This window comes from Mobula birostris, chromosome X, assembly GCF_030028105.1.
Source record: "Mobula birostris isolate sMobBir1 chromosome X, sMobBir1.hap1, whole genome shotgun sequence".
Taxonomy (NCBI): domain Eukaryota; kingdom Metazoa; phylum Chordata; class Chondrichthyes; order Myliobatiformes; family Myliobatidae; genus Mobula; species Mobula birostris.
Genome location: NC_092402.1, coordinates 76,903,794 through 76,916,029, shown reverse-complemented (window position 1 = coordinate 76,916,029; position 12,236 = coordinate 76,903,794). Strand labels below are relative to the sequence as shown.

The 12,236-nt window shown below is 37.1% G+C and overlaps 1 protein-coding gene across 1 annotated transcript in view; it reads right to left on the bottom strand.

The window, feature by feature from the left end:
* The window catches only part of LOC140191904 (proto-oncogene Wnt-3), a 31,367-nt gene extending 19,560 nt beyond the window's left edge, over positions 1-11,807 (bottom strand). The window contains exon 1 of the mRNA XM_072249751.1: positions 11,666-11,807. Within this exon, the coding sequence (XP_072105852.1) occupies positions 11,666-11,792 (127 nt within the window). The 5' untranslated portion in view covers positions 11,793-11,807. The remainder of the gene's footprint in view (positions 1-11,665) is intronic.
* Between the last annotated feature and the right edge of the window lie 429 nt (positions 11,808-12,236).

The following is a 12,236-nucleotide window of genomic DNA, read 5'->3' as shown; positions in this document are numbered from 1 at the left end:
CTAGTGAAAATTCTATCATGCTGACTGCTTACAGAACCAAATGCAAGTAGTCCCCTAATTTCCATTCGGAAAGGGAGACCACTTGATCAGATGTACATTCCATTTAATTCCATTCGTAGTGGCTTAAAGAGTCATTTAACTGTGTTAAAAAACTGCATCCTAGAGACAAATTTTTAAAACCGTGCAGACCTTGCACAAAACCACTGGTAAGTTTAACACAGTTATATCTGAAAATGAAGAAAGGGTACACTGCTGGGATTGAGCTAATGATACGACAATTGCCTCTATTTATAGATGATCAGATTTCTGTGTGAACTCACACAGAATTAATTAACCTCAGGCAAAATATAACAATATAAGCAACAATACCTTTATAACAGCTGCCATGGTGTATGGAATATTTTATTCCAAGTTTGGGACTGTGAAATACTGATGGGAAGAGTTTTAATTTACATGGCCTACCTGGCAAGCTATCCAAAATTCAACCTGAAATGCTATGTCATGTTATTCTTTGAATAGATGCTGCCTGCCCTGCTGAATGTTTTGGCCGATTTCTGTCTTGCTTCAGTTTTCCAGCATCAGCAGTGTTTTTGTTTGATTTGGCAGATGGAACATAGTGTAGGGAAGTGTGTGGTCATGCACATTGGCAGAAGGAATAACAGCATAGACTATATTCTAAATAGGGAGCAAATTCAGAAATCAGAGGTGTAAAGGAGCTTGGGGGTTCTGGTGCAGGATTCCTAAAGTTAATTTGCAGGTTGAGTCGGTGGTAAGGAAGGCAAATGCAATGTTAACATTTATTTCCAGAGAACTAGAGTATAAAAACAAGGATGTAATACTGAGGGTTTATAAGGCAGTTATGTGAGCAGTATCTACGAAAGGATGTGCTGGTATTGAGAAAGGCCCAAAGGACACTCACAAGAATGATCCAGAAATGATATGCTTGATTACTTTGGGCCTGTACTCACTGGAATTTAAAAGAATGAGGGAAACCTCACCTGCTTGAAACTTGTCAAATATTGAAAGCTCTAGACAAAATGGACATGGAGAGGATGTTTCCAATAGTGGGAAGGTCTCGGACCAGAGGGCACAGCCTCAGAATAGAAGGATGTCGCTTCAGAACAGAGAAGAGGAGGAATTTCTTTCGCCAGAAGGTGGTGTATCTGTGGAATTCTTTACCACAAATGGCTATGGAGGCTGAGTTGTTGGGTATATTTAAAGCAAAGGTTGATAGATTCTTGATTAGTAAGGGAGTCAAATGCTAGAGGAAGAAAGCAGAAGAATGAGGTTGAGAAGAAAAATAAATCAACCATGATGGAATGGCAGAACAAACATGATGGGCTGAATAGCCTAATTACTCCTATGTCTTATGGTCTTTGATTTTGCTATTTAATTGTGAAAGAGAATTGATTTACAATGTACTTTCTTTCCTTTCACATGTATAAATTGATTAATATGGAGAACCTTGACTGATTTTTAACCTATTCCTTAATCGAAGGTTTTAAGCCAAATTAAGCCAAGGTTTTAAGCCAATTTAATTGCTATTTCAGCTGTTGATCATTTGAGGAATGAACAGGAACCCTCTATCATACTTGTATGGTTCAAGATCATATCCTGTAGCCACCTGTTGAATAACCTTATTCCTATTCCTCAGTCTCATGGAGAATTGAAAGCCCGTTATCTAAACCTTCTTCAGATCACTGCACAGGATACCAAAAGGGAGAACAATATTTGCTTTGAAGATGTTTGTAATCTGTATCTCAACAATTCACTGCCTCACATCATCATTCTCAAGCTAGCTCAGGGGTTCCCAACATTTTTTATGCCATGGACCAATACCATTAAGCAAGGCATCTGTGGACCCCAGGCTGGGAACCCCTAACTGATGTAACAGATCATACTATCAACATTGACGTCCAAGGTGGTTACACACTAAGGTGCCAACAAATCACTGACTTAAACTTTAACACGTCACAGAGGTTCTACAGCTGGGATATTAATATTAGAATGAATTATACAATTCTTATTTTGCTCCTCTTTCCTTTATGCATAATCCATACTGCATACAGTTTAATGTTTATCCTATTTTTATGACTTTGTGGCATATAGGAGCAGAGGAAGTCCAGCATTTACTTGACACTGATAGTGAGCTGTCACCTTGAACTTCTGCAGTCCTTGTGGTGAAGGAAATCCCTTGGTATCCTTAAGCAGAATGTGACTAAGAAGAAATGGTTATGTGTTTCCTATTATGCTGTGGGACCACGAGCAATACTGGAAGATGTTATCATTTCTTTGTGCCTCCTGCTCCTGTCTTTCTAGATGCCAGACTGGAGTTTGATCGGTATTGTCATAGTACTGTGCATTTTGTAAATGCATCACAGCTAGAGTGTGTCAGTGCTAGAGTGGGGAGTTTGAATTCTTAGGCTGCATTGATCAAGGTACTGCAAAGCTGCTTGTGTGTTGCTGCACTGTCTTCATCCAAGCAAGTGGAGTGATCTCCATCATGGTTCTGACTTGTACTTTGTAAAAGCTTTGGGAAATCATAAGGTTAGTTGCTTGTTATAGCATACCCTCTCCCATAGACATGTTAAAGTTAGCTCTGGTGCACATAAGTTTCTGATTAGTGGTAGCTCACTCCCAGGATGATGATTTAACAGCTGAGAGATAGTCATTTTCTGGGACTTGCTTATTACGAGTAGCCCATATTAGCATCAAGAACTCCCATGTAAAGGTTAGATGGAGATTACATCTCTCTCAGTTCAACAAAGTAGTCATCTGGTTAGCTACATCATATTCAATAGTTTAAATCCTATAGAACCAACTGTTTCCTTTAAGTGCCAAAAAGAAAGATCAATGTGGTATCAGGAATAATTTTAAATTCAAAGAGATATGTCTGCAAAATTAAGTATAAGATATATAAGATACCACAACTATAGTAAATAAGGGTAAAAGGTCAATAAATGATAGTTGAATTGCATCAGTTTCTGAGGAAATGTAAAGGTAAAAAACTGAACGCAGAGGAAGATAAAAAAAGTTACAAGTGAAAAGGAATGGAAGGTCAGTCAGTCCTGAAGGATCACTGGATGCTAAATTATCATCAAATGCAATAAATGTGTTATTGCTCTTAAAAGCATTTTAAAGGATGTCACTTCTGGCTCAGAGTCAGCTCTCTTGCCTCACCAATAGTCCATAAGCAAACAAATTTTAAAATATAATAAGTGTGCAGAGAGGCTGCATTTGGAATATGTGCTTCTTGCTGAGTGTATCATTCATCAGGAAAATCTATAGTAACACCATGGATGAGCTAGCTATGATTCCCCATTCATCCACTTGTCATGAGGCGGCCCCATATGCACTGAGGCTTCATGCTGGGAGCCCGCAGTCAAAAAGACTGTTGTGCATAATACAGCCAATTTGAGCAGTATAAATCCATGGTGTAATACAGAGGTAACAACTCAAAAACCTGCTTTGGAAGCCAGATTGGTACTGTATGAATTGAGATGTATTCCAAAAACTAATAAATTAGCCAAAAGCATATCTCAAGAACTTAATTCTACAATGTGGGAGTTACAAAGGTGGGTATGAGATTTCTGCCTCCAGTTTTAACAGAGGTGTTAACATGTTTTAAATAAAAGGATCAAGGCTCTTATTCAAGTAGCAGAGGAAGAAACCTCCTCTAAATTCTTCAAGCATTTGTAATTAGTTTCCCACGGCTTTATCTCAAAACCAACATGTTTGTACATCCCACTAAGTGTAGTAATAGATAAAATTACAACTGTATATGGATGAGTTTTAGACTACTATATTAGAATTTTACACAACAAATTGTAATGTAAAATGCAGCAATCCACAGCAGCATTCATCACTTTTTAGGCTTACAACAGGTTCTGAAATATCTAGAACTTATTACCCAGGACAAGCCCGATCCTGCCACATGATCATTTTGCCTAGTCTCAGATTTAACTCAACCCACCTGAGGGATCTTGACCAGGGATGTTGTCTGTCCATTTCGCTCCACAGATGCTGCCTGACCTGCTGAGTTCCTCCAGCGATTAGTTGATCCAGATTCCAGCATCTGCAATCTCTTGTGTCTCCAGCCTAATCTTTCCCTAGTTTGGGATCTTCGCTACCATTAATCCATGACCTGACTCAGAAGCCAAGAACGTTACCACTGAGCCATAAATAATTACCTTTAAAGCAACCTTAAAATGGTAATATATTTATTACTTGTTGATCAGTCTGCAAGAAGTCACTAGTTCATCTCATGTTCTCTGCACATCAGTTTCAGTAAAGCTGGCCTCAGGCAGCTGAAAATATAGGAGATGTGCAATGTGCAGAGGCAGATAGATTGGGAACTGTCAGTTAAGTGGCTCGTTCCTAGAACTGACACATATGTTGGTAGGGTGCCAAGCAATGAAAGAAATGTGGTGATAATTAGTAAACTTATCTGGGGTAGTCAGGTGGGTAGAGACTAAAGTACTTTTAGCAATAAAACTGGGTAGGGTCTGCTGCTATGATCTATCAGCTGATTATTACCCAAAAGATTGTTTTCCTTTTATGTATATAGCTCACCAATTTTAGAGATAAATTTCCGATATAGGTCCTCGCCCAGGACTTTTCTTTTGCATGTTCTGGCAGACTTATGGAAATTTTCCAATCTTTTCCCTCATTATTTCAACTCTCTGCAGCTTCTTGTCTTTGCTTTGTCTGGAATTCCACATGCAAAGTGAATCTTACACTGATTTTCAAATTATTCTCCCTTTGGTGCTTTCTAACGTCCCTTTTGTTCAACAAGCCTTGTATAATGCCACATATATTTTGTACGAGTCTATGTGATAAATCTGTGCAGATTCAAAGTAACCTTAGATTGTGTATACTGGATGTTGATATGCAGGATTCTTTAAATTCATTCTGAGAATCATCAGTGTAACACACTGTTTAAGAACATGTCAACGATGAGGAAGTGTTGGATCTCTTTTGAAAGATATACTTGAGCTAAACTCATCCCAACATTAATGACATGATTTTGAAGTGTAGCCACAATCCAAATATTGGAAATCCAGTATTCAATTTTCATATGGAAATACCCCAACCAGATAATGTAATAATAACTGGTTTACTTATGTTGATGTTTTATAAATGCTGATCAGAACATGAGGAAATATCTCCCCTCTTGTTCTTTAAGAACATACTTAATTGTGTTCTTTCTTGTAAAACTTGTATCTTATTTATGTTTAATTTATATTTTTCTTGTGAATGCTGCTTATATGATAGTCTGTGCCTGAGATGCTGCTACAAGTAAAGTTTTTCATTGCACCTGTACATATATGTCTTTGTCCATAGGACAATGAACTTCACCTTGACTTTTCTTTGGGATTCATCAATCATCTGAACCTCACCGAAAAGACATGTTTTTAAGATTGGATACCTCACTCAATAGTGCTGGGAAAAATGGATTTATTGATATAATAGTTTCTGGAAGTTGATGATAACTTAGTGCTCTTTTGGCTTAGTGATAAGAATGCCACCAGTCAGTCACAGCTGATATCATATGACCAGTATCCACTGGACTAAATACTGAGTTAATAAAATATAAATAACTAGTGACATAAGGAACAGCAGATAATAATTTGTAGTCTATACATTGAGATGAGAATTGTATATTATTGTTTCAATCTAATTCATTCACATGACACTAATTAAATGCCTTTTTTATCTGTTCATTGAGAGGTGCTGAACCTATAGAATATTTTATCAATCAATGCAGTATGGTCTTTCTCTATATGTAAATTGTGCAAATATAAATAATTTTCACATTGTGATATATTCTTATATATCCCAATAGACTATACCTTCCAAACATTGCATCTTCCAGGGTGAAAGTTGGAGGTAAAGTGAATTCTGGTTAGTTGGGCCATTGGTTAATAGGGGTAGCTGCTTATTTGGGACAACTTTTAAAGAGCAAAAACTAAGCAAGAAAATAGCCATGCTGCCCTTTGTTTATTTGGAACACCATAACTGTAGCTGAACATTTCTAACTAGCATCAGTCATGTGCAATTTTCTGGATGTTAAAAACTACACCGTGCCTTAGAGTGAAAGTTTTTAAATAGCGTCAGTTGCATGTGATTGCGTTCAAAAAGGAGTGAATTTTGTCACTGATAATTGGTGAGAAATAAGCAATAAGACAATTCAAAACTGTTTTGCTCACCCCAGTTTCAAGCATTCAGGCTAAGAGATGCAAGAAATAGCCGGGAGTGAAAATGAAACAATTTCACTACTTCAGCAAACTAAGATCTATGAAGAGTTTGAAGCTATCAACAATCATCTTGAATGTTACAATGAAAATAAAGACTTGGAGGACGCAACAGTTTCGAGCTAGCATCAGTTGCGTGCACATCACGTGGCCATTAGACACTATGCCGTGCTTAGAGCGAGCAGTTTTTAAATAGCGTCAGTTGCATGTGCTTGCGTTCAAGAAGCAGTGATTTTTGTCGCTGATAATTGGCGAGAAGTAAGCAGTTAGACAATTCAGAACTGTTTTGCTCACCCTGGTTTCAAACATTCAGGCTTGGAAATGCAAGAAACGGCCAGGAGTAAAAATTAAACAATTTCACTACTTCAGTGAGTTAGGAACTGCAAAGGATTTGAAGGTATCTGCAATTATCTTGAATGTTACAATGAAAGTAACGATTTGGAAGATGCAACGGTTTCTAGCTAGCATCAGCTGTGTGCACATTGTGTGGCCGTTAAACACAACACCATTCTTACAGCGAGCAGTTTTCAAATAGCGTCAATTGCATGTGTTTGCGTTCAAAAAGCAGTGATTTTTGTCACTGATAGTTGGTGAGAAATAAATAGTAGGACAATTCAGAACAGTTTTTCTCACCCTGATTTCAGGCATTCAGGCATGGAGATGCAAAAAACGACTGGGAGTGAAAATGAAATAATTTCACTACTTCAGCAAGCTAAGAACTATGAAGAATTTGAAGCTATCAGAAATCATCTTGAATGTTATGATGAAAACAAAGATTTGGATGATGCAGCAGTTTCTAAATAGTGTCAGTCATGTGCACTTGTGTGGCTGTTAAAACACTTCATGCAGGAAGGCAATGAAGGCAGTCCATTATCTGCACTAGGTATCTGCACTGATTTTGTTCATTTACAGTCAATCATAAGAACACAGCAGCATACACTGGATGAATTCCTCCATTGATAACTATTAGGAACTAATACACAGTTTTATAGTACTCTAGTAGTTTGGGTAGTATTCTAATTTATTCTGTATTTATTTACATACATAATTTGTTACTCAGTTAAATATAGTTTGCCTTTTTAAACTATATCCATGAAACTTCGGCTAATTGGGGCAGCTACTTAATTAGGCCAAAATATAATGGCCCTCGTATATCCCAATTAAGCAGAATCCACTGTATTACCATTAATTAATTAAGAGATTTGTACAATATTTAACTTCCATACTAGCTGAGGATTGATATTTAAACAAAGTGTCTCTCTTCATTTATATTACACTACCAGTGTAACATTATAAGTGCTGGTCTGTCATTATTACCAATATTACTGCAATCATATCATTGTAACAGTGTAACAAAAGATACATTGAGGCATTCTAAAATGCTATGTGTTAATCACATGGATCAATTATGGAAAATGGCATTGATGCCTGTAAAGGAAAAGTGGAGAAATAGATGAGAGAGAAAAGATGAAAGGTTATATTGGTCATTTGAGAGGAAGTAGTACGGAAAGAAGATCACATAGAGCAAATTTTATATAATTTTATCTAATATAGATTTCTGTTAATAATGTAATGTATGCCGGTTCAACACTGGAGACTACAAAAGAAACAACAGGAGGCATGGCAGACACAATATGTGACTGAAAACCCTGTTGCCCTTCTAGTGTATCATACTGTACAATAAATAGTCATTATATACTGTGTTTACAACAAATTGTTTTGAATTTGTTATCAATTCAAACTGGAACTCGTGAATACCTAAATATATAAAAGAGAATACTATACATAAACCAAGCATGAAAACATAAACCACCCAAAATTTGTACAGTATACAAAACTACTGTCACTGTATATTACTATATGTAATCTTCTAATACCTTAAGCACTCTCATAGCTGCACGTACGCATTTAGCACACATTATGTACAATCTCTCTCGCGCACTTTGTTGTGGTTAAAGCCAATTACAATTTTTGCAATGCAACCTTATCCTCCTCCAGAATCCTAAACCTGACCTTCCTCATGTTTCCCTTCTAGCTTTTGTTTGTAGGTCCAATGCAAGCAAACAACAATATTTTAATTTGTCTTCTTGGTTTTGCAACTGTGATGGCATCCAGTGATATGGATATTGTTTCTTCTATTGGCTTATTCAATTTTAAAATTAAAGAACCTTAAACCAATCTCCAAATTCCCAACTTTTATGTATTGTCTTTTTTACAGGCGACCATAATTACTGTCATTAAAATATTGTTTCAGTTGTTGGCTGTGCAGACAAACTTGATTTAGAAATAACATTTTAGATTTAAAAAATTCTACTCCATTAATCTGTAATCAGTATTTCAATAATTCCTTAAAGTAAATTGAATGGAGGTTCTATTGATTCTATAACGTGAAAGTAAACATTATTTTAAAAACTAAAACAAAATGTATATTTCCACTTAAATCTCAGTTATGGTCTATCCTAAGTGCTTTTGCAAATTTGAATAATGAAACTTCCCCTTAGGTACAGTATTGCTGAGAGAGAGTAAATGTATTTCTACTTCTGTCTGCTAAGAATCCTTGATATATAAAAAGAAAGAGCACTATGAACTAAAGTAGCAATGATAATCCTTCAGATAACTCTTAAACCTGAATGTGGGATGGTTTCTATTTATTACAGTTCCAAACAACACTGACTCGGCTAACCATTGAACAAGGTTAAATATAACCGCAATAAAATTCAACTTGTGATATTAATTCTGTTTCTCTCTCTGCATATGGTGTTTGAATATTTCTAATTTCCAGCACTACAACATTTTTCTATGATTTTACTTGCCTTTATGTCATGGGTTCACTGAAAGAATATATCTGAAGGCACCTCACAGAAGTGTAATCATTCAAAAACTAACATTGAGCCAAAGAAAATGACATTGAGTTGGTTGAGTGATTAATAACTTGGCTAGAGGTTGGTGTAACTGGGATTGTGCATGAGAAAGGGACATGAGTGAAGAGATGGATTTTCAGACCTACAAACCAAGATGTATAGAAGTATGGTTACCTATAGTGGGTGAAGAAATAGGGGATGCGCAAGTATTTAAATTTAGTTGAAGTCAAAGATTTTAAAGGGTTGTTGGGCTGGGTGAGTTAGAGGATTAGAGAAGAGCATGGCTATGAAAGGATTTGAACACAGATAAGGATAGTAAACTAGAAGCTTTGGGGAACAAGGCTTAATCCTTCAAAAGACGTTACAATCCAAGTAAGATTTCACCCTAGAAAATGGGTACAATATTATCTGAATAATGCATTCATTGTGTTGCTAAATGTGCAATCTATGGAACAGGCTCCCTGTGGGGTCAAGTGTATCTTATGTTGGTTATTTAAGTGTAAATTGGATAGCTTTCTCTTTGAAAGTAACAATTTTGGATACAGTGTATGAATAATCTGAGACACAACATATGGTAAATGTAGTTTGGTTGGGAGGAGCAGGTGACTATGAACATACAAGTTCCAAATGCACCACCACTGGGAGCTTAACTCACTGCGTGTCTGTGCCCGTTGTAAACGAGCTGATGGAGATTAATTGCTATGATTAGTCAACTCTGCCATTATTGTTGGATCGTGCAATTAACAGGATGGCAAAAGACCAACTAGATACACATTTGAAATACTAGAGATTCTGCAGATGCTGGAAATCCAGAATAACATACATGAAGTGGTGGAGAAACTCAGCAGGTCAGGCAGCATCTAAGGAGAGGAATTAACAGTTGATGTTTAGAGCCAAGACCTTTCATCAGGATATCAGGACCTTCCTGATGAAGGATCTTGGCCCAAAACGTCAACTGTTAATTCCTCTCCTTTGATATTACCTGACCTACTGAAATGCACATTGGAGCTTCCTTATCCAGTGATTCCACTGCTCATACTCTAGGATACATGATGATTCTTTCCATTGTAGTGATGAGCATGCCCCCCAGCAAAATGAAATTAGCACCATTTTAGATTGAGCATAGCTACTGTCACACAGGTTCAATTGAATCTAAAATGATTGGATGAACCAGGTGAATGTCCCTGTAAGGATTTAATTGGTAACTGGTGCATATCAGAAATTTTGTAGCTATAGGAGATTCTGATGCCTGTTTTGATTTAGCCATACAACCACAAAACCTGTACACAGATTACCTGAGTGAGATGTTCTAGGCCATGCCTTCTTAACAATATGCTACCTGCCCTTATGTTAACTGATATCAGACAGAAAGATGGTAAATTTGAGATGAAGGAGCTTAAAGATTAAATTGTGGGTTTCTTAGATTGAGGGAAACAGAGAGGCAGATGATAGAGAAGGAAACACGGTAAATTAGGAGTCAGTTGTCCATGGAAGATGTAAAGAGGGAAAGATTGGATTAAAAAAGAAATAGGAAAATTAGAAAAATGTAATATTACATTTATAAAGATTGCTGGGAACAACACAACTTACAGGAGTGAGACTGAACAGTTTTATTTGTTTACTTTATGGTTCTTGGAGGTTGGGTGCCAAGTCAACAACATTTCACCGAGGTTAGAAACTTGCCTCAACTTTCTGAAGATTCATCTAATTGTTTTAACAGCAATTTCAAGACAGTAATTTCTTGGCACTGATGGGGAAGTTGACTTAACACTGAATTCCAGATTGTGGGGATTCTTGGCACAAATTATCTAGCAATTTGTGGGAAATCACAATTCACAATTCACAATTCCACACCGCAGACAGAAATGATTCTTAAACTCCTCTTATATCCCTAGCAAATTCTGGGTCATGGATAGAACAGCAATGGGATGACAGAGGCTTTGAAACTGTATAGGAGGAAAATATTACACACTATTTTCCAATAAAATAGTCCTCATCATTGATGCTAACCCATTATTGATTATTTACCACCTATTCTCACTTTCAAATGCAACACACATAACTTGTTCTAATCTCAAAGAACATTAAAATTGTCTATGTGAAATTGATGTCAAGGATTAATTACGTAGAATGGTCACAGCACGAAATATTCAGAACTGTTATTTCCTCTGTTTAGTGGCACTGGCTAACCTATCGTTCCTTTTACACTAAACAATGTTACAACTGTGCAGTAATTAGACAAAAATCAGTCTAACGTTCCCTATTATATCTACTATTTGAATTAACGCCTATTTTCATGGCTTAGTCATGAGTTAGTCTTAAGAGAACAGGTTTATTCTAACATTTTAGCCCATTGGTTAATTTTATTTGGAGCTATTCAGTGAAAGTATTTTGTATTTTGTTTGATTTCAGTATGTTACCGATTCTCCAATAGATTTTTCCTTTGCTTGCTTTTCAATTTCGCGCCACCCCGCCCCACCCCTCCCCTGACTGCAAGGTGTTAATGTCTTGCCAATTCTGATCTTGCTAGGGGGAGTCAGACTGAAATACCTTTATCCAGAACTGGCCCGAAGATAGCTAGGTTATCATTGACCGTGGTGCAGTTCCATCTCCTGCCCCGGAATTGATGTTGACATTCCTGGATTCCGATCTTCACCCCCTCGGCCACACTGGGCATGATCTCGATGTAGTTCCGGCAGAAACGGAGTTGCTTTGGGACTAGACCAGGGATGCTACCGCACAGGATGGGCTGGGAACCGAGAGACGAGTACTGATGCCCCAGAGCCAAAGACCTGGACAAGATTAGAGCTGGTTAAAATAGTTCATCTAAGGAATTTAAAACATTCATTCTCAGGCAGAAACAGACAAAACCTTGAGCCCGCATTCTTAGATCATACTTATTACAGTTTTTTGCCATTTGTTCATTTTCAACGAGCAGGAGCCGCCGAATCACCTCTTTAGGTGCTGTCCCAGGTCTGATGGTTTATGTATCGCGCCTTGGATACCCCGAAATGATTTACTCGCCATTTCATTAGAAAACAACAGTCTAATTTCAAGGAGTGGTTTGAAGCTACATGTCAAGAATCTTCAAATTATGTGAATCCCAGACGTGTGGTGCTGT